A 24,829-nucleotide genomic window follows, 5' to 3' on the forward strand; every position below is an offset into this window, starting at 1 on the left:
TGAGAAAATTACCTAAATCCTCTAGGTTTTGAGCGTATGTGCCTTTCTTGTCAATTTTGTTTGTTTGCTGAAAGACATGCATGCACATGATTTTCTCTGAAAGTGTATTTCTGTATTTTTCCAATCTCCTTTGCATTTCCCACATGTCTGCCTGTTTCCAGTCTTTACATTTCTGTCAAGAGAACGGGACTTGAGAGGCTGCCGGACTCAAAATCTCTGTGTGTCTAATTACAACAATTACCTTCTAAAGGCTTTAGAAGCCTTTCAAGAGTTCAAGACTACCACTTACTCAGCAAACAATCACCTTAACCCTCCTTCCATGTCTGTTTTTTTTTTTTCAGCAGTAACCACCACAATTGTGTACTTCAAATACGAGGCAAATGTTCCACAGAAAAACTGTAAGAAGACTTTGTACAGTCCAGAGCAACATGGAATAAAGGGTGCCCTATCTTTAGCCAAAGGCAAACCATCTTGTTATGAATTTGCTTACTATCATGTTCAAGAAGCTTCTTACAGCAGAGGGAAGCTTCACTGCACAATCAGCCGGGAATCAAACGGCACTGAGGAACATTAAATTTCATAAGTCCAACTGTACAGCGTGTCCTGTGGTGACCCTATAAAACAATAATGTCAAACCCCAACAGTAGCCGTAGTTAATGAATTTTAAAAGCTTACTTACATGGATGTTACAAGCCGTGCTGAATCATAAAATTGCAAAACACACTATGATCACAGCCACCCCCAGGATGTAAAAAAAAAAACAAACCCACAGCAGGAGCCCTTGTTGTACTTTTTAAAAAACTGCTCATTGACAGTCACCCTGGACCCAATTATGCATCCATCAAGTAATAGAAAATTCTTCCCAGCTGTTTAGTGATAAGATGTTTTTAGCCGCAGGGCAACAACTTATCGCTGTAATTAAGCCTCCGTTTGACTTCATTTGCACTGACAGTATGGAGCATGACCGGTAAGGCTCAGACAGACAATCAGGCCTTTCCGTAGTTTAAGTGAATACTGCTCTTAAGTGGATTCACAGCCCTCTCCTTTTGCCGTAAGGGGTTTTATGAAGTCGTTAGGCAGCATCACTCATCCTTTTCATGTGCATTATCAATGAGCTAAACTCCTGAGGTGATGGAAGCTGTCCTATAGATTTTTTTTAGTGACATTCTTGGCAAACCATTTATGGCTGGAAGCAAAGTCAATTTTAATAACTGTCATTCACCTTGTTGTGTTTTTAAAGGTGCCCTATACAGAATGTGTTTCTGTTTAATATTGATTTTGTATTGTTCCCTATTTTTGCCACAGGCAGTGCTAAGAAAAAGATCAAATACTCATCAAAGATCAAATACAAATACGTTACATATTACTTCTCATTCAAATAATAGCAATTTATTACAACACTACTTCTGTTAATTATATACAAAGGAAGCTTAGCACAGCCTGAGCAGCCTGGAGCACAGCCGGAGGTCCTCTGCAGAGTCCTGCTGGTTGTCGCACAAACTCGGCTGGTAACAAAAGGTGACCGAGCCTTTGCTGTCAGAGCACCCAAAGTTTGCAAATGAGCTGTCAGTGGAGTTCAGGTCAGCCAGACCAGTCTCCTTTTTAAATCACCTCTCAGAGCACACGTATTCTATAGACCTGTATCAAAGGAAACTGTGCCACGTGAGAATTCACATTTTTATTACATTAGGATAAAATGCATCAATCTTTCCTCTCAACGTCCTCCCATAATGTGCTCATTTCAACAAAGATAAAGTAAAGTGATACCACAAATGCATCTTTCTTCGAATTGTGCTTAACTGAACACAAGTTGAACCATAAATTCAGTTAACAGCTCAGCTTTTGAAGTGATATTGACATTTTAAACTCAATTTCAAACCATACAAATAGAATATTGGATTAGCTCAGAATAATATTTCAAGTCACAATTCCAATCCAGTGCGGCGTGGTGGGCAAACACAGCTGAGAAAATGAGTGCTGAAATTTTCAGCCTTCCCCTTGGCTATGTGAATGTAATGTTAATATGAATAGTTACACGCTCGCTTCCCTAAATCAGCTATTTAATACCTGGTGTCAGGTACTACATGTTGAATATGGTGTAAATCCTGAAAAACTTTCAGTAGAAACTGCTATCATCTTTATGGCGTAGCAGCATATTGCGGAGAACATTAAAAACAGGCAACAGTGGTGCAGACCAACGTATCAGCCTCTGCTCATCATTTTCTTTTTAGATTAGTATGAATGAATTAATAACATCATAAATTTGGATGTTACAAGTTTATGACAGCTTAAATAGCCAGTATTAAACAACTTGAGTATCTTCCGTAAACATGATTAGTGCTGCTTTGTAAATAATTTGGTAACTGAGAGATGACAACCCACATAATTAATCTAACTGTATAAAATGTGTTGGACTCCAAATTGTGCTTTGAATTCCTCCATGTGGAAGAAAGAAAACTTGTCTATCTTATTTGAACAAGCAGATATTTCAATAAATGATGCCGAGAGTGAAAGCGAGTGAATGACAGAGAGAGAGAAAATGGAGAGGTAGCCGTGCTGTGATGACAGCCGCCGGGCCTGGTGGTTGACTTCTGCTATGCACATTCATTCAGCATCGCCGCGAACCTTTCTGCCAGGAGTGAGTCTTAATGCCCACATCATGACAGTATTCAGTGAGCAGAATGGCCCGTCACTCACTCTCCCCTCTGATAGAGAGCCTGAGAACTCACTCCACTATAAAAGGCTAATCTAAACCCCGTTACCTGGCCCCCATTTCAGCTGCACCGTCACACTGGTGAATGGGAGTCATCTCAGGCAGTTCACCTTACAGTATAGAAAATCATTAGACAGATTTACGAGGACAAACAGCTCCTGTTTTGTCATCATATTTCACTGATCCTCTTCACATTTTGGGATGAAAGATGAAAGGGGAGAAGGAAGGATGAAAAGGACGGTGAGCGGAAAGCTCTGAAAGACCTTATTGATCACGGCCACAAGCTATTGACAGGTCCCGTCCTGTGATGATGAAGTAGCCACATAGTGAGTGCTGGCTGGGTCTCCAGCGCAGGGAGGGAGAAAACAGTGAGGACATATTCAGCATGCAGGAGCCTGCTTCTCCTGTCCCCTGACATGCAGGGCAGGCTGGAAAAATGTTCTGCTTATGACAGTGGATGGCTAAGGTAATGGCCGGTGACTGCTACCATTGCTCATAGTAATGATGGTTTCACCCAGGAATACTGTGTACCTTTGTAACCCCCCCCTCCTCTGTAGTTTTCCCTCATGACTCTCTTTCTTCCTCTCGCTCTTTCAATCTTTGCTTTTCTTTGTCTCTCTCTTAAATTTTCTTCCCCCCACATCATTTATCTACCTTCCTGTCCTCTCCTCCTGTCCTCACCTCCCATCTCTCTCCATTTCTCCTCTTCCCTGCCTAAGTCTATCGTGACGTGCACGGCATTCTTACACTGTGTGTCTCATGTAACTTCCCACCGCATTAACGGCCAACTTGTGGTATTAGCATGATGTAGTGACACACTGAGAGGATGACCTTTACAATGCTGACATTCATGAAAATGGAGAAAATAAATCATTCCGCAAAATTGTTTGGTATCCTTCGTCATTTCATGTAAAGATACAGTCTCCTCTCACAATGAGCTGGAACAGACTCGTGTGGTCCACTGGTGGAGCTCTCCTTTCTCTCTCTCTTTGCACTGAAAGTTGGCTCGGCTAATTAAACTGCTCTGAAAGGCCCTCACAAAAGATCTTCGATCCCTACTTTGAGGCCCAGGCTGTGGTTTCAAAGCTGAGGCTATGAAATAATGTATGTTGGAGGTGTGGAACTTATCGTTTAAATTACCAATTCTGCTGCAAACCTGCGAGGCTATATCCACATGAGGCCCAGGGCACAAGTGAAAAAGAACTGCAGCCGCCTATACAATATCCCTGTGTGTAGCAGCCAATGTTTCTTTCTTAGTAATTACTTCTTTTATAGATTCAAACCGCTAGACCTTTTTGCCTCACAGTGACACAGGCCCATTCAGAGCAGAAACTACCCATTATCCATCGAGAACGGCTGCATTGATGCATTGAATTCAGCTGCCATTTTCTGTTAGAAAACACAATTAACAGGTCACCATTAGCAACATTACTGATGGCGCAAAGACTGGCATTATAACACTCTTTAACCGCGGTTTCTAAGCTAAGCAGGGCAGTACTGTGGCCTAAAGGCATGCAACAACAGTATAACGATCAAGAAGGAAATCTGACCCCACAACACACCTGCAGGGCCTTGTTATTTGAACAGATTCACGCTGGTAAAGAATGCGTTTTGAAATTTAAAATGCTGCAGAGACGTATCTGCCACCACCTGCTGAAATGTGTGAAAATGCCTTCTGCTGGTATTTCAACAAGACACATCGAGCAACACTTGATGACTGTATTGAATCACGCTGTTGTCACACTGATTCACTCTGTACTGTATCAAGAGTTTTCCCAGCAGCAATACGCTGTTTCATCACAGAAATTGTCAACTTTGAAACACCTCTCAAAGATTCAGGCCCCTCGCTGCAGCTTACGTAACCGGAGACACACATCCTGCTCCTAAGTGTCTGGACCTTGTTTGCCATTACCAATGTACTCTATAGTTGCGGCTCACGGACACAGGACACACTGCAGCTCGAGGGCCTTGCCACCAGGGCATTTTATGTTGAGTCTGGTCTGACTATGTTAAAGACTGAATGATTAACTTTTTAGTCTCAAGGTAGACTCTTCAGTTTGCCTTCAAATTAGAATGACATTTTCAGTTATCAGTCTGAAGGACTTCAGAATTTCAAAGAGAAAGAAAAGTAAGAGACGTGTGTGTTGAACAGTAACAGAGGTTTAGAGTCCAAAATGAAATTCACAGCCCTGTAAAATGGCTACAGAAACCAGCCATTACACCCACAGAAATCACACCACCTGACTGTGAACTGTCCTGAGAACAAGCGATGATACTTGGCTATTGGTTTTCCATTTCAGCACTGATACATACATCTGACGTCCAAGGCTGAATCACATATTCCCTTTAATCCTTCATCATTTTTCAGTACAAAAAAAAGCAATTTTTCAAATTGCATTTAAAAATGTAGCACTATTTGCTGATTATCTATTTCCTATACTGAAATGCAAAATTAACTTAATAATCATTCATTTCGGCCTATATGTCTCAGTTAGTGAAGAGCAAATGTTATAAAATTATTTTTTATTATTGTTACAGTTGATAACCAAACACACACTAACCCTACCTTTGATCATAAGTGTATCCAAACTGCAGGATGCAATTTCTGCTTCTCTCAGTATCTGTAAAAACTCTTTTTCTCTACATTTCAGCACTCTGTCTTGAGCCTCTCGTCTAGGTGTATATGGATTATTATTATAGTACATTATTACTATCCACTTCAAACCTGAAACCACTATTTCAAATCACAAAAACAAAAATGCAAGTAACTGAATGAATTTTTTTTTACTACAGAATTCTTAGTGTTGCCTGAGCTTACAGTAATAATGAAGAAGCAGCAAAGTATTGAATTTGAAGACAGACTTTTCAAAGGTCAGTCTGAATGTTTGAATTTCTTCATATCACTATACAGCCCCTAGACTGATTCACAAGGTGAATACTTGTGTCTTATGGTCTTTTGAGTTGACAAAGTCCTTCTGATGTAGAAAATAAAGACCTTCAAGATTAAACATGCAATAATGGGCACAATTAAAACTACAGTCATTTCTGATTCAAGTGAGTCAACGTCTAAGGCTTATACTTTGCGTGATGTTCTGGAAGTGATCCTTCCTTCACTCACACGTGAAAAATGCGTGGTCTGATTATTTTAATGTCTCAATTCCAACCAACTAACCATGAGCGTGCACAAATATTGCTTATGCGTATTTGCCTTGTATTTAATTTCCTATTTCTCTATTGTTCACATTTTGGAAAGCAAATTATGAAGGAATGATGGCGCAGCTCTTTGATGCTTTGATGTGTCGTTTTCACTCGAGAATGAAACTACAAAATCATCAGTATTCAGGAAAAACTGGTCTTTAATATGAAGCCTAATTGTGGATGTGGCCTTAACAAAAGCTCAGCCGTATGTTTTTACATTTCACACAACAGTTAAATCTTACATTGATTTGCCCTGACAAAAAAGAAACATTAAGCCTTTTATACTTCTGACTTTTTGCAACAATCACTTGGTTTCGTATTTGAAATCAAGAATATTAACATACACACTAACTAAAGTATTATGATAACCTTGCCCGAGGCAGAGGAGAATCACAGTGCCGTTTGTGTAGGGCTGACCTGGGAGAAGGGCATTGTTTCAATCCCAGTCCATCTCTAATCGACATCAGCTTTCTCTTCACGGGTACAATGGTTTAGCCCTCAAGCTTTCAGGCCAACTCCCTGCTCCTGGTCAACATGGGTCACAAGAACCACACCAAGTTCTAGCTAGGGTGAGATTTCTATATGGTTTCCTACACTTTATCTTGGCTTTAAGCCGCAGAAAAAGTGGTCAAACGAGCAAATTGACTAAATATGTTTGTCCTCCAGCCATCAGGCGGACAGTGCTCTTCATACAGATCTTTTTGCATCAGTAAAAATTCCATAGTACTTTAACAATATCTACCCTCCTATGTCTGTCCCCTCATCATCCATGTCCTTCCACCTGAGTTCCTGTCTTTTCTTTTATTTCTCCCTCACACTCTTGTGCTCTTCAGCGATCCTCATTAAAAAAAAAAGGAGAAAAAAAAGTAAAATAAAATTTTCAAAGCTACATTACACGTTATCTAACCCAACAACTACATGGGCCCCTTCCTGTTTTGTCAACAAACAATTTTTTAAGTGGTTTAGCACCATTTCAGGAGGGACTGCTGGGGTTCAGCCCTTCGTGTTTGTTTCCAGAGGTGGATGTTGTACATAGATTGTTTCCAGTTAACAAAAGCCTGCTTGACTGCACAATGGATCGTGATTAGATTAAAGCTGCACTGTAAGAGCTTTTCGTTTGTGTTAAAGCGGGTTTTATCTCCGAGGGCGACAGGGCCAAAACGGGACACTGCTGAGAAGCATTCTTCGCAAAGAAACACAAGCACTGTGTAGGGCATACAGGCAGGCACAGGAGGTCTCTGTCCTTGATAGCCAGACAATTTGAATGATGCATTCAAACACAAAGACTTTGACTGATGCAGCTATTTGTTAGGGAGAGGAGAAGGAGAGTGAGAAAGAGGCACAGAGGGACAACAGAAACAGACAGATCATTACAAAGGAGAAAGAGTTAGTGAAGGAGAGAAAGACAGGAAGGGAGACACAAGGCCTGGGGATCATCCATGTCATTACATTTCCCTTGAACTCATGTCAGGGACCCTCTGCTGCCATCAGTCTGATGAAGTGTAGCTGGTGCTATGAGCAGTCAGCCTGGCGAATCACTTCACGGATCACGACACAAAAGCCCAGAATACTCAAAGCTCAGAGACTTTGCAGTGCTTCCACCATTGCCCCACGTGTCAAAACAGCTGAGTACATTATGTCCTCCATGTTTACATGGCATGACACTGAAGTCACAGAGACTTTGGCCAGCATGGAGAAATGTCATTCCTGGGTTAAGGTCCCCCCCTTTAGCCTGATCCCCAGGGCACAGCATCTCTGATTCAGGCAGATTTGTCTTAACATGAAACACTGTGAGCTTTTTACCCTTAAGGATGAACCAAGAGTAATGTCAGTCCAGGAGGCTGCTTCATGCTCCTCTAAATGTATCGCGGTGTAAAAAACAGAAGGTTTCGATGTTACAACAAGAGTGCTATTTTATGTCCTGCGTAAGTGGACACATAAAGGGCGCTGAGCTATACGATTATAACCTAATTACATGGTAATATGGAACACTTTAGGCGAAAACCAATAAGTCTACCATAACAGGTCCACCTAATGTAATCCCATTATAGCTCCATTTCCTTCAAGTGGGCAAGGAAAGTAGGAAAGCATATATTTTTCATCAGGGGCTTCTGGGTATCACTATAAGAGGGCATCAGGGAATAGGGCATCCACAATGGGTGTTGTCTACACCCTTCTTGTTTTTGCTCGGAAAGTACACAGGTACTTGAGATTGGAACATTAATTTAAAATAGATTTTTTAATGCTGAAGAATGTGCTTAGTCACAGCCATTAATATAAACAGAAGTGTGTTGCACTTCTACAACCACAGAATGTTTACTGCAGCAATGAAAATGCATCTTGTTCTACACAAGTCATGTTGTGCATGAGCATGAGGCTCTGGTAGAGCCCTGCAATACATATATTCAGTTATAACACAGTTGAACACGATGTGAGCTGAATCCACACAAAGGGAATACACAAGGATAGAAGTGACACTGAAGACCCATATCATTCATAATAAACTGTAAAAACTCGAAAAAGCAAGTGCTAATTTCACATGAATACATTTGCAGTTTTACAAAGAAACGGCATCACTTAAATAGGTGTTATTATATTACAGTTTCTGAAATTGCTGCACAGTTAATCGTGATTTGATATGAAATTTGTGAGACAGAGAATCGTAAAGCCATCTGCCTCCTACCTTCAGTGAGTCCCATGTGGATGGTCCAGTAGTTCTGCAGACACTGCAGCTCCTTCTTCATGCCCCTTTTGCAGCGACAGTCATACAGAGGACTAACCAGCAGCACTTCCAAGGCGGCCTGGCACTCCCTGTTGTTGTCCAGCATGGCTTCCTTCTCCTTGCCCACAAGGCACTGGCGCATCACCCGGTACCGAGAGCTGCAGTGAGGGTTCTGGTTGCACATGTCACTCGCCTGGATGCAGTCCACCCAATCTGGCTGGGCTCCAGGCCCAGAACCGGTGCCTGGAGATCCTGGGGCGCTGGTGGCCAAGGACACAGACATAGGTGAGGAGCCATCCCAGGAACTTGCTGCCTCATCTAGTTGGAGACAAGGGGACAGAGGTGGGGGTGACAAGAGAAAGGAGGGCTCAGAAATTATAAATTGATATGTGAGGGATTTTGTGTTTGTCTGTGTGTGTGCTTGAGTGTGTGACCAAGTGCCGACATATATCATAAACCTGCTTTCATTTCTGTTTAGCTCATGAAACAGGTTGGACAAGGGACCTATAAAGACATTTGATGGTCTATGACATGCCTCTGCATGCCAAAGCACCTTTTACGTTCAGTTACATTCTTTGTGTTCTACAGTCTTATATATTTTTATGTGGGGTCCTGTTATATCTCATTTACTTAATATTCAGTGGCTGACCTTTGATTAACTAAACTCATTTTGGTGCATCTAAAGCCTCCAACAGAAACTAGACCTTTGAGATTCTTTTTTAAAATCTAATCAAAAGAACGACTCAGTCGTTGGAGATTAACTAATTACCTTATATCAGACTAGCGCCTAATCAAGAACTACACTTAATTCGCATCTACGTAACCAGAAAATGAGCTTATAATGCTGCGTAAACAGTGATCCACAGAGCAGAGACACAGGTGCTGCCGTTTGACAGGAGTCAAGATTCAAACGCGCCCTCTCTCACGCACACATACACCCCAAAAGCACAGGCAGTTCTGGTGAAAGGACAAGAGAGACCCCTTGTGGTGATCGTGAGCATCGAGCTCGGAGCAAAAGAGGCGACACTGCATCAGCATCAGACAGCAACGGGTGAGAGAAGAGTAACGTGGAGTTCACTGTAAATTTATTAATTTAATTTATTTTATCAGTCAGATGATTTTAACGGGAGTACAGGTGTTTGTGGACGACACCGATAATGACAATCGTGTCAATGGTGATGATAATGGTGATAATGGTGGTGATGATGATGATGATGATGATGATGATGATTTTTCTCATATTCAACCTAACACAAGTGTGTAAGTGAAAAGACCAAAGAGATTTTTTCCCCTTTACCAGCTAAAAGCCGTGTGCTGTTATAGTGATGAACTCTGTATTTCTGCTGTGGAAGCCGTGGCTGTTCATTGGACCCAGCATAAGTGATTCAGCCAGACAGACCAAGTTCGGTGTGTAGCTATGGATGACAATTACACATAATCTAATTAAACCACCCGGCTATAACATGAACGCCCATCGGCATTTTATCGCATATAATAATAAGAATAATAATAATAAAGGGGGAATAACCTTGTGTTCTCACAACTCAGGCTTGAGAAAAGTGTACACACAGACCAGAAATTGTTCCCTGACAATAATTACCGATGTCAGAATTTATCTTTACGACCCACAAAATTCACAGTTTGCACACACACACACACACACACACACACACACACTTGTACATGTTATTTCCACATTTCACTTCTCACCTAAGAGCAGAAGAAAGATGTAAACGCACATCCACACAGTGACAGACTTCATATTGGACTAAGCGGCAAGAAAGATGAGTTGGGGTCCAATTAGACTAATACTTCCACCTTGTGAGAGGTTAATTCCACTCTTCGGATCCTTCACCCAGGCGCAATCTAACTGTAAAAAGTCAATATCCTCATTCAACTTCAAAATAAAGACGCACCTCCGAAAAAAATCCTCGAAATAATAATCCACAATTTCTTTGAATAATAGACTAACCACGACACAATAAAAAAAATCCTCTGATATTGAAAAAAAATTTAAAAATAAAAATCAGGTGCCACTCAATCAATCAATCAGTCAGTCAATCCATGAAAGCAGTTTCTCAGGGTCCGTCTGCGCTGCGTTCATAACGACAAACTACTGAGACTTGATCTTTCCGCATTATAAGGGCTCAGACTGCCCGCTCCAATTGCCCTTTGGAGACAATTTATCCCTAAAACATTCCTTAAACTGGCGTAAAATGATTTGTCAGCTATGCCAGTATCTCTAACGAGGTAGCAGAACTCATCGGAAAGTGCCACAAAACGCTGACTGGATTTTTTTTTTTCTTCCCCCCACCACTGGCTCTCTCAAAAAGCTGTGCGCTCCTCTGGAGGGGAGTGAACGCTTCTTTTGCTCTGACTGCATGCGTGTCGAAGCATCACAGCACTATATAAAGAGGAGTTTCTGTCAGCCAGCAGAGGGCGCTGCCGGCGAGCGCTCTCATTGGAAAACGTGGGATTCGGTCACAACGAGGCCCCAGTAATAAATGTTACTCTTTGGAAAAATCACCACGATGTTCCTGTAATTTTCCTGCTGGGAACTCGGGGGGGGGGGGGGGGTGAAAGATACTATAAGGGGTGAAATTATAGTGACCTCACTTGGCCTGTGTGGTATTTCTTTGGCCTCCTGTAGTATTGCTGTAGGATTTTCTGTGAAAGCCTATACATTCTGTGAAACAATTTCTGAGATTCATGTGTAATATCCCTCCTACATGATAAGTACCTCTTTCATGAGGAGGTCTTTACACTTCTGTTCTGAATGCAGCTGTAGGCGTGAGGATGCCACAGCTGGAACACGTCAAGAGGGGAAATAATAAGGGTGTTGGCTATGTGCTCTCATAGCAAGAATATCCAGGCAGCCGGCAAATAGTGAATCTTTTCTTCAAGTATTTAGCAAGGCCACTGGGCCAATTAATTTTTGGCTGACATTGGGGCTTCTCTCCCACAACCCATTGAAATGTGCAAATGATTTTTAAGGGAAAGGTTCAAAGGTGGACTCAACAGTGATGATGAAAATGTCATCATTCATTCCAACAATATTCCAACACCACACGTTACATCTGTTTCCTCTGACTGAAAGAAAGATAAAAAAAAAAGAGAAAAAAGCAGCACAATGTCTAGCATTATATTTGTGCTTACAGGAAACAAGCCAACAACCCACAAACTCTGACATTTTTCAAAGTGGTTTCACATTAAACAAAATGACTTTGTTGTGCATCATTACTTAAATAGTGCCGGGAATGTCATAAATCTTTACAAATCTTGAAAACAAAGTCTCTATTTAGAGGCTCTGACAGTGACAAACTGCAAGGCCACTCGCTCATAATGATGTTTGACTGTCAGCCCAGGCTTCCATCCAAGAGGGAAAAGACCTCGCTGTTATAATGGCAAAATCAGCCTCATTCTGCCTATATTGGCCAGGGCTTATTCTCGTCTCCCCTCAGAGTTTGAAGTCTCTGTCATTATTAGGACACTGTAAAGCATCATCCACCACCATCAATGTATCTGTCCTGGATTAGTGCGGCAGTGACTGATACATCCTTGTCCTCAGTTATTTTCAAACAGAAGAGCATATTTCAACTGCAACGTTTTGCCTCTCGAGACGATATTTTTAATACTAGAGCAATTTTCTTCTTTTATTTTAGCAGATAACAAAGAAGGCATTAAGTTATTCAAGTAATTTCTCACTGAAGCAGCTTTATAAACTTTATACAGTTGGTTGACCAGTAGACTCAGGAGGAGGAAGAAATTAGTATTAACACCAAAAGGCATGAAATCAAGAGCGAAACATTAGCTGCAAACACAGTGAATAAAACAGCTAAATTCGCCTTGTGAATTATTTTTCAGGCATCACATTATTTCCATCCATGATCATGCAACATAAATCCTCACATTTTTTTTTTCCTTTTCTTGACTCAGGCTGTCAGGTCCGTGGTGGTTTAATTCTTGTTGACATTGCACGATTCAGCCTCTCCGTGGGTCTTTAATTGCTCTATTCTGACTTCATGAAGAATCTGCAGTTTTTTTTTTGCATGTACAACTAGAGAGAGCCCACAGTGAAACACACACACGCGTACGTGGCTCTGTTCTCGTACAATCTTTCATAAACACACACTTATATGCACAAGCGAAAGCGCCTGCAGACACATGCGCACACAGATGCACATAATCTGTATGTCAGATAACCATGCTCTCACAAGATGGCTCAAGACTGTGAGGATAGGGAATGACAAATCTGGATATAGAAGACATTGCTCTCACCATTGAGGGAAATCAGTCCCTGCCTCTGAGAAGTGTGTCTAATACAGTGAATATAGATGATATCATTATGAATTCATGGGATACGAAATAATGATACAGATAACAGTCAAAGTTAAGACTGCAATAACTTGTGCTTAGTAAGACAGCACGGGGGGGTTGGAGGGGTTGAGAGTGAGCTCATGCTTACTCTCATGGGTCAAATGAGAGCTTAGACAGTCTGAAACTGTCACCTTGAAAGCGAGACAGACAAACTTGCATACAAATGTTGTGTATGCATGTTTAGTTGTGTTACGGCGTGTACAGATGCCTCTTTAGGTCAGTGTGTTTTCACAATGCCTAGTTAGTTAGTGTGTTTGGGCCATTATTCGAAATCCACCAAGGTGAATCCAACACATTTAGCCATCAAAGTGTTAACTATCTGGGGTAACACCTTGACCAAGCCATTGATCCACATGCTTAATGTCTCATCCAATAATACTTTAAATTAAAAGGGTGTTGGATAAAGCTGATAAGGATTTTTCCTCACCTCACAGTTTTGCAAAAGCAAAATTTAGCTTGAGAGATTTTTGAGGGCAAAGGTCGCTGTATCTTTCTCTGCTGATGGAGAGAGTACTAATAAACCTGAGCATGCACAGACACACACACACACAGACACACAAAGAGGTTAAGCATGACTGATTAGATTAGGAATTATGGGCTAATTAATGTGTATCTTGGGAGACCTGTACAGCATGCTCATTAGGAGACACAGCCTGGGTTGAACAGAGAACATGGCAAAAACATAAGTGTTGTTAATTTCCAGTATTAAATTAAGTCAAACAGTGAACTATTGCTCTATTCCCTGCTGTTTTATTCAGTTCAGTGTAACGGGAGAAGCTAAAGATAAAACTTCTGCCTGTGTGTACTGTGCAGTCATAAATTATTGAAGGTTGGGACTTGCTGTTGCAAAATATCTGTAAAACTTCCCCACTGTAACTCTTGACTAAAAGTCAATTTTGGAACATTAAAAAAAAGGTAAAAAAAAAAAAAAAAAAAAAAAAAAAAAAAAATATATATATATATATATATATATATATATATATATATATATATATATATATATATATATATATATGGGTCATATTTTATTTGAAGCCTCTCAGCTTTCACACAGCCTGTATCAGGTGCAGAGCCCGTAGTCAGTTCAAATCAGTCTGTTCAGGTCAATGTGAGAGGGAAAATAGCCAATGAAACAAGCATCAGTAAAGTCAATTGTGGAGACGGTGGAGTGACAAGTGCAGCTGTAGGCTACTTCACATTCTGGGAAGGGCCCGTGTTTTCTGTTCTGCACTGTTCTGTTGAGTTCACGCTTTAATACAATGAAACAACAAGCTGCTCTTGTTCACACACAAGGTCCTACGTATCGGTGTTTATGTGTATGTCAACTTTGTTTTGGTTTGTTTTCAGCGTATAAAAAGCACTATATTTCTGATGTGACCTCTGCTAGACTCTCCGGTGGCTATCGACCAGTTAGATCCATTTGTTTTCCAGGCATTTCAGACGTTGTCCATTTCTATCACATTACTTTGACAGAAATTGAATTTCCTCTGATGCATTTTTATGTGTCCTAAGTGCTGTTCTGTCCTCACTGGGAGTATAGCGTTTCCAGTGGCGTGATGATGCAAAAACACTTTGGGTTTAAACAGAAAAAAAGAGAAATGGATTTTATTCTAATGCGTATGTGTATTGACTTTCATGTATTTTTTCTAAATATTTTCCACACAAAGTATTGGTCCTTCCAAGTAAGCACCATCTGCATGGCAATCTGGTCATGATCTAAACGCTGTTTCAAAATCTTACAAGAGCACATAGGAACACACAGAGGACAAACTTTATCAGTGTGCTCACGCCATGCTGGGCTTTCTGTCTTGTTAGTCTATAAAAGATTGCCGTCTTTCTTACTGTAATGGCAGCACACACCGAGGACATGCACCTATTTCTGTCAAGGAGGCACCAACAAATACCATGAGTCTGCAGTTTTGTCCCAGCTCTTGTTTCTTTTCATCTTTCGTTTACAGTTCAGGGGTTTTACAGGCAATGACATCAACAGTGATATTCTATTCTGTGGATAACGTGGTTGGTTGCTAGTTTCAGCAATTTACCATCGAGTTGCAAGCAGTGGCACATCTAGCCCATCTCGTTAAATACACCGTGGGTGCCGTATGGGATATTGACAGGGACCTCAGCTCTGCCCAGTTCAGTGAAGGTCTTGGCATCCAGAACGAGCAGGAAAGTACTTTTTTCCTGGAAACAAAGGAGATTAAATATGTTATGTAAAGAAAAAAGGTCACAGAACACCCTTTTCACAATAATGATAGTGAAAGTACTAAACCATTTGTCTTCTACTTGCATAATAAAAACATGTACAGTATGTATGGTCAGGTTGCACTAAAAATATATACAAAGTCTGCTCTGCAGGCTTTATGACTGTCTGTGTTACATATTATAAATAGATTCTATAAATCTTACAACACAGTGTTTTATTGTTTGTTTGTTTTTTTTGGAGTTTTTAACTTACTTGTCTGGGTGTGATGATGACTGACAAAACCACTCCATCATCTTCCTCAGTAGCTTTGGGCGAAGCAACAAAGACAGGCTCAGACGGGTACAAGCCGGGATAACGCCACACCTAGACAGGGAAGATTACATAAACATCCCCTTTACTCTGAGCTTTTTCATGTTATAAAACCAACTCCCAACCTACTGCTCCCACTCAATGATAGAGAAACAGCAACAGAAATAACTTTGATGTGATAATACCCAGCCCAGTTAAACCGAGGTCTCCCTCTAAGTAGTCTTTGATTGATAGAGAACCTTAAGCTCCTTGGTGTGGACATCCATCTTGAGCAGGGAGTCGCTGAAGACGTGTCCAAAGCCACAGGAGTAGAAGTAGCGGTACGGTCTGCCGTTGTAGTGCTCGTAGTTGATCTGAGGGAACTCGAGGCCACCGTACTGCAGCAGCTCGTCGTTGTGAAGCTCTTCATGGGTCATGTAAACCTGTAGGGTCACAGGAGAAAGTAAGGATTTTACAAAGATCTGAGCTGCTTTTACATTTTAGCCAAAACAATGTTTCCGGTTGGTGGACACCAACAGACCTGATTTACTGTGAACTGTTATGCTGCGAGGGCTGGAATCAATACTGCATTATTCTCTAAAAAAAAAAAGGTAAATGGATGCCTGCACAAGATTAATAATAAAATAAATAATTTTCTTTTCATTTCACTTTAAAAATACTGTATGCGCACCTTCAGTCGCATTTACAAACCCATATTTTTCTCATTTTCATATTTTTACCCGCTGTAAGTCATGAAATTACTATCTTTCAGACAGTACCTTCAGTGTCTCATCATGCTGGATAATTGCAATGTGCGTGAGTGTGTGGGAGTGAACTGCCTCTATTCATCATGTTCGCTATAGGCCTCATTCTTTACTTGATTCCAGTAAAACCAGATCTGTTGTAATGTACAGTTAAACATAACATTAATATATATAATGACCGCACTGCATTCTCTTCAGTCTCACCTCTCCTGGTTTCGCCTTCTTCGCTGTGGCTTTACAGTTATGCAGAGTGACAAGGTTTTGGTCCAAAGGAGCATGTTCATCCACAGTCAGGGGCAGGACGTATCTCCTTGGAAGGTTTCTGCACAACGAGTTGTAAAACTGCCAAAACAAATCAGACAGACGTGAAAATCTGCGAGTGTGACTCCTTTGCTGAAAGGTGCAATGCAACCTCAGGAAGAATCAGACCCAAAATACTGACACTGCAAAATCATGTTTGTTTGTTTTTTTTTTTTTTATGATGGTTAATATTGCTCGGAGGCCTTTTTGTATTATTTTTGGGTGAGTACGTTTTGATTAAAGAAACACATTTCAACATGTTTGAGAGTTCAAAAGCTTATTATATAAGAAACTTAACAATCTATAAGTCTGAATTGAAAAATAAGAGACTATCAGATGCAATTTGACTATCTCTGCCTGAGAGATGGACTTTGGTGAAAAAAAAATGTAAATAAGAAAGAGTGAGAGAGGGAGATGACCTTGATGAATAAAGATGGCCTTTTCACATAGAACAGCAAAAAGCTCTCTAAATGCTTGCTGGTTCATAGTTTACATTTTTCGCGTTTCGTGTTTGAAGTATATACTGGATTTATGGATGGATGAAATAGTTTTGTAAAAGCCAGCACTTCAGTCTGAGCAGCTCACTGATGACAAACTAATAACACACTATCATGTCAGGTATTTTAGACACATTACACTGTATGTGTCTGCACACGGTTCTGAGTCAAACTGTTTGCATTTACCTTGTCCATCTCCTCTCCCGATTCTCTGCGGAGGTTCTCCAGTGTGAAGTCTCCGATGACCTCGCCATCGTCCCCACAGCACATGTCCATAACCAAGAACCCGTTGTCCTCATAAGCGTTGATCTGATGAAGAGTGAACATGGGCGCTGCACGGTACTTCACCTCGCTCTCCTGTTGGGCCAGTCACATCAGCCAATCAGGACTCAGGAATCATAACATCTTAACAGACTTTTGGACAAACAAGAAGGAGCTAGTGTGTTGTTGTTAACAGTTGAAGACAGTGTTCCTCCTTGGTTGTTATTGCATTGTACCTGCACATTTTGAAAGTTTGTTATTGTATGCTTAATGGGCATGCTGTGTAATGAGATGAGGAAATTGAGAGTAACAATGTATGAGAAAAAGCTCCACCATCAAAGTGTGACTTCATCAAAATAAATAAGGAAAAAGCTTCATCATGCGTGAACAGATTAGCTTGCAGCTTTCCTTTTTTGTTCTGACTATACAGCAGCTGGATGTCTGTGTTTCCCACCTCACACTCTCTTGTATAAAGTAAGTGCAGTAAGCTAATTTTACCCCACCTTGCCAGTGTGCCTGTTGACCAGGTGGAAGATGGTGTCATACTGAGGCTCCCATGACATGACTTTGTGAAAGCTCTTCCCCTGGATTCTGTACAGCATGAACTTCAGCAGGTCCAGCTTGATTGGCTGCTCAATGAACACAATGTAGTTCTCCGACATGACTGGAGGGCAGACACAGGAGAAAAAGCATGCATTAAAAATAACACACACACAGTTGACACTTCTTATTTATCATGTTTTCATCACACATCATCGGTCGTTTTCTCGATCTTGTTAGACCTGCTGTGTCATCGTGGGATAATACATTTAAATTTGATGAGCGTGTAACTATGCAATGCTGGTTCTGTATACTAGTTGTATAACTGTACAATGCTGCATTACTTGTGAGATGTCTTGGTGCCAGACAGTCTGGCAGAGCAAGGGTGGTCTGCTGGAAATATAGACGGAGATGTAATCAGGGAACTGGTGCAGTAAAAAAACAAATGGAGCAACACTGTTTTAGATCAGGCAGAGCGGTGAAGTCGTGCTTGCGCTGATTGGCATTTGCTTAATGTTTCATTATCAATGGCTTCTTCATCACCGCTTGACTATCAGCTGACTCATAACATCCACTCATACTTGTAGAAGTGCACTGTGTGACCACCACATCCTGGCTCTTCTCTGTTTTACTCTGCTGATGTGCTTAGGCCAACACTACTGCTGCTGCTGCACCCCCCTGCACCCCAGCCTACACATTATGTGCTAAGCTTTTGATAGCTTTGACTGTACTAAGATCTAATTTTCATGTATTTGTTTATTAGGGGGAGATTAGTTCTCCCAGCAGAATTCGTGTTCCTGGTGAGAGCTCCCTCAAAGAGCAAAGCCTTTTCAGCCAAATCTGAATTTCTAACCTGCCACATTCGCTATAAATGATGCGTTCTTGACTGAAGTGTCGCTGACTGAATTGTAGACATATACAAATAAAACCTGATTCATAAACAAACATCAAAACACTGTTACACAAATTATGTGTGTCTTGGTAACAGCGAGAGAATGTGTACCTCTGTGTGTGAGTCAGAGGCAGAGTTATAGACGGAGAAAGAGAGCGAGAGTTGAACAGAAAGACAAAGGAACTGTGATTGACAAAAAAAAAAAAGCAGGACAAGACTAGAATTCAAATTGGCAATTAATAAGAGCACCAAGAAAAAAACTGTGACGCTCTCTTTCAGTAGACTCATCCTGTCAGTGCAGACAAAAAAACAAAATCCCATAGAATTCATTAATGCCACTTCAGTATACATCCAGCATGCAGACAACTTAAAGGAGGTGTCGCCTGCTTGTTATGCTGCAGTGTGTATCTCACCAAAGCTGTGATAATAGGAAGGTTTCCTGGGTTCAGCTGCACGGATGGAGCAGATCACTTTGGCCCCAGTCAGGTCTGCAGAGTCTTCCTTTGATGCTTTGTCCTCAGGAGGAGGCACACGGATGATGTTGTAGAAGAAACCTGAGGAAGCCGAAAAAACAAATGATGTTGGCCAGCATGTCTTAGAATGGATAACACAAGCATATTTACATAAATATATTACAGGCATATAGTATGGTTAGGTGTGTAGACTAGTGGGAAATAAGGAAGCAAGGAGTGCGGGTAGGTTACCATTTTTGCCGTAGGAGTTTCCCATGTTGTACGTGGCCCCCTCACGGTCATAGTGTGGGTGAGCTGTGGCTGAGTTGACAGCGATGTATTGACTCCAGTCCACCTTAAATGGACAGTATTGTTAGCTCTGTTGTCTACATCATTATGAAGTCACCCATCTTCCTCGTCTTTACCCTCTGACTCTTTATCAGCACTGACGTTCAAAGGATACTTTAAAACCTGACACACTGACTCACCTTCTCCTTTGTCTCCAGACTTTGCGGATCGACTCGTCTCATGTAGTTGGTTTCTGTGCTGACATAATAGTCTCCCTTGTACTTGACAAAGTTCACGCTGGCGTTATCTGTGGCCTCTGTTCACACATACAGATGCCAGAAACATTTGAAATACAGCACTTTAGCAAAACTCATCACTCTCATAGCCATCACTGGAAAACTTTTTCAATCAATTTTGTTCCTTCTTAATTTTTCAGAAGCTTTATGTCATCCTTCAGATTGATCTTTCCCTCACAGACAAGCGCACGCACAAACACACAAAAATGCACAAATGTATTGTTCCTCTTATGTCGATAAACACAATGAAAAACTAGCTTTCATTAGGCTGCAAAAGCAATACACAACACAGTACATGCACTCAAGGACATGTAAACAAACTACACACACACACACACACACACACATAAATAAATATATATATATATATATAAATAAATAAATAAATATAAATATAAATATATATACACACACACATATACATATATATAGGGGTGGTTAATCGGTCCAATTTCCTGATTCGATAACGATTACTGAGGTCTCGATTCGATTACCAATCGATTATTGAATTTCCATTTGACAACAGTAACCCAAAATACACCATGAACGTCAGCTGCTTAATTACTCAACTTCTCTTTTATTGAGAAACATCTCAAAGCACTTTCACTATTGGTTAGTATAGCTGTAACTTCCAATTTTTTTTGTAACTTGTTTTAGATGTACTCTTTCACTGGGGCTAATTTTGTCATCACCTCGTGGAGAGTACGTTGATTCGGTGGAGTGAGGCTTCAGGCGGTTGTCTTTCGCCCACGCAGCCTCTTCTGGATGGAAGTGCGACATGTGGTGGTCACATGTCAATCGCAGGGCCGACACTCAAAGACAGATAACTACACACGCACACGCTCACCTGGGGACAATGTAAAGTAGCCAGTTAACCTGATGTGCATGTTTTTGGGACTGTGGGAGGAAGCAGGAGTACCCGAAGAAAACCCACGCAGGCACGGGGAGAACATGCAAACTCCGCGCAGAAGAGCTCAGACCGGGTTTCGTACCTGGAGCCCTCATGTTGCTAGCATTGCCACAGTACTTTAGCTTAGTGCGGCAAAGTTTGCAGACAACGTACGTCCTGTCCACGTGTTTAAAACTCCAACCAAAATGCATCCACACGCTCGCTTTTAGCCCAGATGAAGCTGGACGGATTGGTTGGTTGTCGGTTAATGGTTTTTCTTCGTCCATGTCACGCGCCTCTCGCCTCGCTAGCATAGTAAGTTCGCTCGCTGGCTCTGTAACAGGAGGGTTTCTTATGACTGTTAATCAACAGCTCCGCCTTGCGGTTAAATCCTGCATGACAGCCAGTGACTGGAGAGTCACTGCTGTGTATGATTAAAAAAAAAATCAATAATTGATTTTTTCACCACCCCTAGTGTGTGTGTGTGTGTGTATATATCTATATCTATATCTATATCTATCTATATATCTATATATCTATATCTATATACACACACATGTATATATGTGTATATATATGTATATGTATATGTATATATGTATGTATTTGTATATGAATATGTATATGTGTATATATAAATGTATATATGTATAAAATTTAGTTTTTGTTTTTTTTCCCTCTGACTATTTGTTTGCTCTTTACTTTGCCTCTGGTAATCTGGCACAGCTGCCTTGTCACCTACAGTATGTGTGCACAAATGAAGTGAACATGTGGCACTGCTGGCGCTACATTCTGCTGCACTAAAGTGGATCACACATGGGAATATGCAATACTCAAACCACACAGACGTACTGGGAATCTGAAAGCGCGAAAAGAAGCGTGCAAAGATGTTCTTGCAGGGATCAGGCATCGCTAATGTCCCAAACTCTGACACCACAATGCGGTTCTTCTCTGAGTTGAGGACATATGAGTCACTCCGCAGGAAGCGGCTGCTGTATGTGACACTGCCCTCACAGATGTGGAAACGGTGCATCATGGCCATGCCATCGAACCAGTGGGTGTACCTAAGAGAAAAAAAGACAATCACATACGTATGTTGCCTTTTCAGATAATTCGGTGAATTTCTCCAAACGGTTTATCCTGAACAATCCAGCTACTGTACATTTACACAGATACATAGCTGTTGTACACTGGTGGCATTTAGTCTGCTGACTCATATTGTTTCTTCTTTTGTTCTGCTGGTATTCTGCTGACGTGATGATGCACTATAAAAGTTCAAGTGTAATTTTTCACTGCATATAATTACTACTATTATTGTCATTTGTCCAGTCTGTATTGTTTGACCATAATACATCATCTAATACACCAAAAATGATCAGTCTCGAGTTTCAAGTGGTTATGACTTATAGAAATGTGGCTGTTTTAAAACCACTGTTTTAATAGTTGTCTTGTGAATTCAGTTTGGCAGTCCTGTTCTTTGAATCGTTTACTGATGTAATGTGTTTACACTGTAACTCCTTTTTCCTAGTTTTACCTTTTGTAGACTATCATGCCTAATAAAGCTCAGTGAACTTGTGCGAGTGTTCCGCAAATACCTGTCTTTCCCAAATTCAAATTTTCCAGGACCATTTCTCAGGAAGCTCCCATTGATCCATGTTGGAATTGTTCCCTTGATGGTGGTGGGGATGGGCTCAGGGGTTTCTTCCACAGAACGCACCAGAGACGCCAGGCTCTCCAGTCCATTGGCCTGCGGACATCGCTGCCTGCTGGATACTGAGAGAGGAGAGGACGGGAGGGTCGAAGCTGAGTTTTGATTAAAGAATACTGTAAAATCTGTGACGATAAAGCAGGGAGAAAATCATAATAGCGAGCCATTCCTGAGCAACAGCTGAACTCTTGACCCCACAGTTTCACACCCTCCCCACCTTTCCTACCATTTCTTCCTTATTCCCTTTGTCTGTCTCATACATACACACACCGAGGTGTGGCGTGTATCTAAGTATGTCTGAACCATTTATTGCTCTGGATCTTGGAACAAACGTGAATAAGGATGTGATCAAAGACTTTACAGAAACCACCTAAAACAGTACATAGTTCATCATGGAGGTGACAAATTAGATTGTAACCACCATTACAGGCTGCTAGCGTCAGTGTGATCTGCTTGTATTAACACAACGGCTAACAAGCAATGTTGTTAGTAGTTTTATCTTTGTAAATCAGCTGAATATAGTCAAATTCTTTGTTGTGTTGTAAACAAACAGGAAATCACTCACACCTTCTGTGTATCCTTCTATGGTTCTTCACACGTCTGTGACTGTATGCAATTAACACTCAATAAAACAATCAAACTCCACAAGTGATTTAAAAAAAAAAAGGTCTTGTGCGATAAACAGTATCTGTTCTGTCGTAGGAGACATTATGTACCGTAACAGCTCCCGCCTGCGTGAACTCATGGCTCCCTGGGGTCATGCACTGTGAATGACACCAGCACTATCTACTGTCTTATCTGTTATCCAATAACCTATTCCCTTTCATTACCTAATATCTCACACATAATGGAGATTGTAAAATACGTACGAGAGCTACGTGATTAGCAAAGGCATATCATTGCAGTTCAACACAGAGCCCCCATGCTGAGCTTAGGCTACAATATCAGAGTTTTTCTGACTACGTGAATTGTTATTGCAGCCAATCAGCAGAGCCGGAATTTTGTTCATTCCCATGACACCAGTACAACAGACAATAAAAAAGGAGAATGTGCAATAGAGAGATAACTGCTGTAGGCTTTAACAATCTCTTACAATGTTGACTTTGTGAGTTTTGATTGTGATTACTGCAGCATTGCAAATGATGCCTGAATGTGTGCTGTCATTTTTAGCGTGGCATTTCATGTAGTTTCCTTCTGCTGCGTTCAAAAACCGAGCCTCCCGAAAACAAAACGGCGACACTGAGGAGCCCAAAACTGTTGTGGATAATAGCTTCAGGTATTGCTTTTTTATCTCTCATTTTTGGATAATAACAATTGCAACAGTAGTTTATTTGTAACAGCTATTGCTTTAACGACTTGTTTTCCTTGTGGCACCAACAGCATGTCAGTGTACAAGTAAATGACCTTGTTAGAATTAGCTGTTATGTCCCTGCACATCTTTTTAATTTCTGTTCTTTTCATTTTCACTGTGCAGGGACCTGTCAGCCTGTTTTCTTCTTTTAGTTAACAGCTGAGAATGACTAAAAGCTGTTAATGAGACATTGTGCATATTCTTTCACCAGCTCTGATTCAACAGGAGACCTTGGAGCAGGAACAATAGAAAATGCCAGCATGTTCTATTGTAACTGCAGCTCCGATTTTGAAATGCAACAAAATGCCATTATGACTAAAACAAAAGCAAGAGAAGCCACACTGTCTAAATGCACATCTGTGTGTACATGTGTGTTTCTGTGTGGAAGTCTTTAGAAGGGTTTTAGATGCTGTTGAATAGTCTATTTTTAAAAGCAAATACAGATACAGATAAAGATACAGCAATGCTTCACTACACTTATCTTATTTTTTCGAGTTATAAGTGAAATGTTGATTCAGATAATCATGCCCTTTCCCCAAAATCAATAATAACATTTAAAAAAAACAAACAAACAAAAAAAAAAAAACATCTGAAAGTGGCGTCTACTCACTGTGTGTCTGGGGCTCTGTGGTCTTGGACATGACTGGTGGTTCTGCGGATTTGATCAGACAAAAGCAGAGGATTTATACGAGCCCTGAGGAAAACCTTTGAACCCTTGGACCCTTGCCAAGTTAAGGAGGCGACCTCTGGCACAAAACACTGCAGCACATTGTTGATTATATCTTTAAACCAATAATAAAAGGGACAAGAAAGATAGTGGCCACTGCTTTATGATGCAGGTCACTGTTTGCATAATGTGACATAATGCATTAGTGTGGATTTCTTAACGTTAGCATATAAAATATACATTTTGAGCATTCTTCCAATATCTATTCTGGAAGAAAATAGAATCACTAAGTCATGCAGCACAGACTCGAACTATTATATTATGTTATTCTTTTTTCTTTCTTTGTCTTTGTTGCTATTGTCATATACTACACATGTATATATTTCTGACCTTTAGATTACATACAGCACTTAGTCCACG

At 40.8% G+C, this 24,829-nt stretch overlaps 2 protein-coding genes across 3 annotated transcripts in view; both read right to left on the reverse strand.

Annotated features, from left to right (window-relative positions):
- The window catches only part of LOC121184291 (GDNF family receptor alpha-2-like), a 49,177-nt gene extending 38,180 nt beyond the window's left edge, over positions 1 to 10,997 (reverse strand). For both annotated transcript variants that reach the window (XR_005894285.1, XM_041041885.1), the window contains exons 1-2: positions 10,344 to 10,997; positions 8,595 to 8,951 (exon numbers count right to left, since the gene is read on the reverse strand). Coding sequence is in view for 1 of the 2 variants with exons in the window: in XM_041041885.1 (XP_040897819.1) it covers positions 8,595 to 8,951; positions 10,344 to 10,395 (409 nt within the window). In the remaining variant the exon portion in view is untranslated. The remainder of the gene's footprint in view (positions 1 to 8,594; positions 8,952 to 10,343) is intronic.
- Positions 10,998 to 14,019: 3,022 nt separating this feature from the next.
- bco2l (beta-carotene 15, 15-dioxygenase 2, like) lies at positions 14,020 to 24,399 on the reverse strand. The gene is made up of 12 exons (XM_041041884.1): positions 24,353 to 24,399; positions 22,279 to 22,456; positions 21,536 to 21,747; positions 19,699 to 19,814; positions 19,463 to 19,565; positions 19,172 to 19,312; positions 17,830 to 17,990; positions 17,252 to 17,422; positions 16,473 to 16,610; positions 15,765 to 15,947; positions 15,469 to 15,579; positions 14,020 to 15,194 (listed from the first exon to the last, which is right to left on the reverse strand). The coding sequence occupies exons 1-12, from the start codon at positions 24,381 to 24,383 to the stop codon at positions 15,078 to 15,080; spliced, it is 1,662 nt and encodes a 553-aa protein (XP_040897818.1). The 5' UTR covers positions 24,384 to 24,399; the 3' UTR covers positions 14,020 to 15,077.
- Between the last annotated feature and the right edge of the window lie 430 nt (positions 24,400 to 24,829).

Source organism: Toxotes jaculatrix, chromosome 7 (assembly GCF_017976425.1).
Source record: "Toxotes jaculatrix isolate fToxJac2 chromosome 7, fToxJac2.pri, whole genome shotgun sequence".
In the NCBI taxonomy this organism is placed as follows: Eukaryota; Metazoa; Chordata; class Actinopteri; family Toxotidae; genus Toxotes; species Toxotes jaculatrix.

What these genes read in the sequence shown, in the direction of transcription:
- bco2l (XM_041041884.1), bottom strand. Translation starts at nt 24,383, where the DNA reads ATGTCCAAGACCACAGAGCCCCAGACACACA. An exon ending in GTCTGGAGACAAAGGAGAAG is followed by an intron (nt 19,566 to 19,698) that starts GTGAGTCAGTGT and finishes TGTCCATTTAAG; the next exon opens with GTGGACTGGAGTCAATACAT. An exon ending in TTCCTATTATCACAGCTTTG is followed by an intron (nt 17,991 to 19,171) that starts GTGAGATACACA and finishes TCTGCCCTCCAG; the next exon opens with TCATGTCGGAGAACTACATT.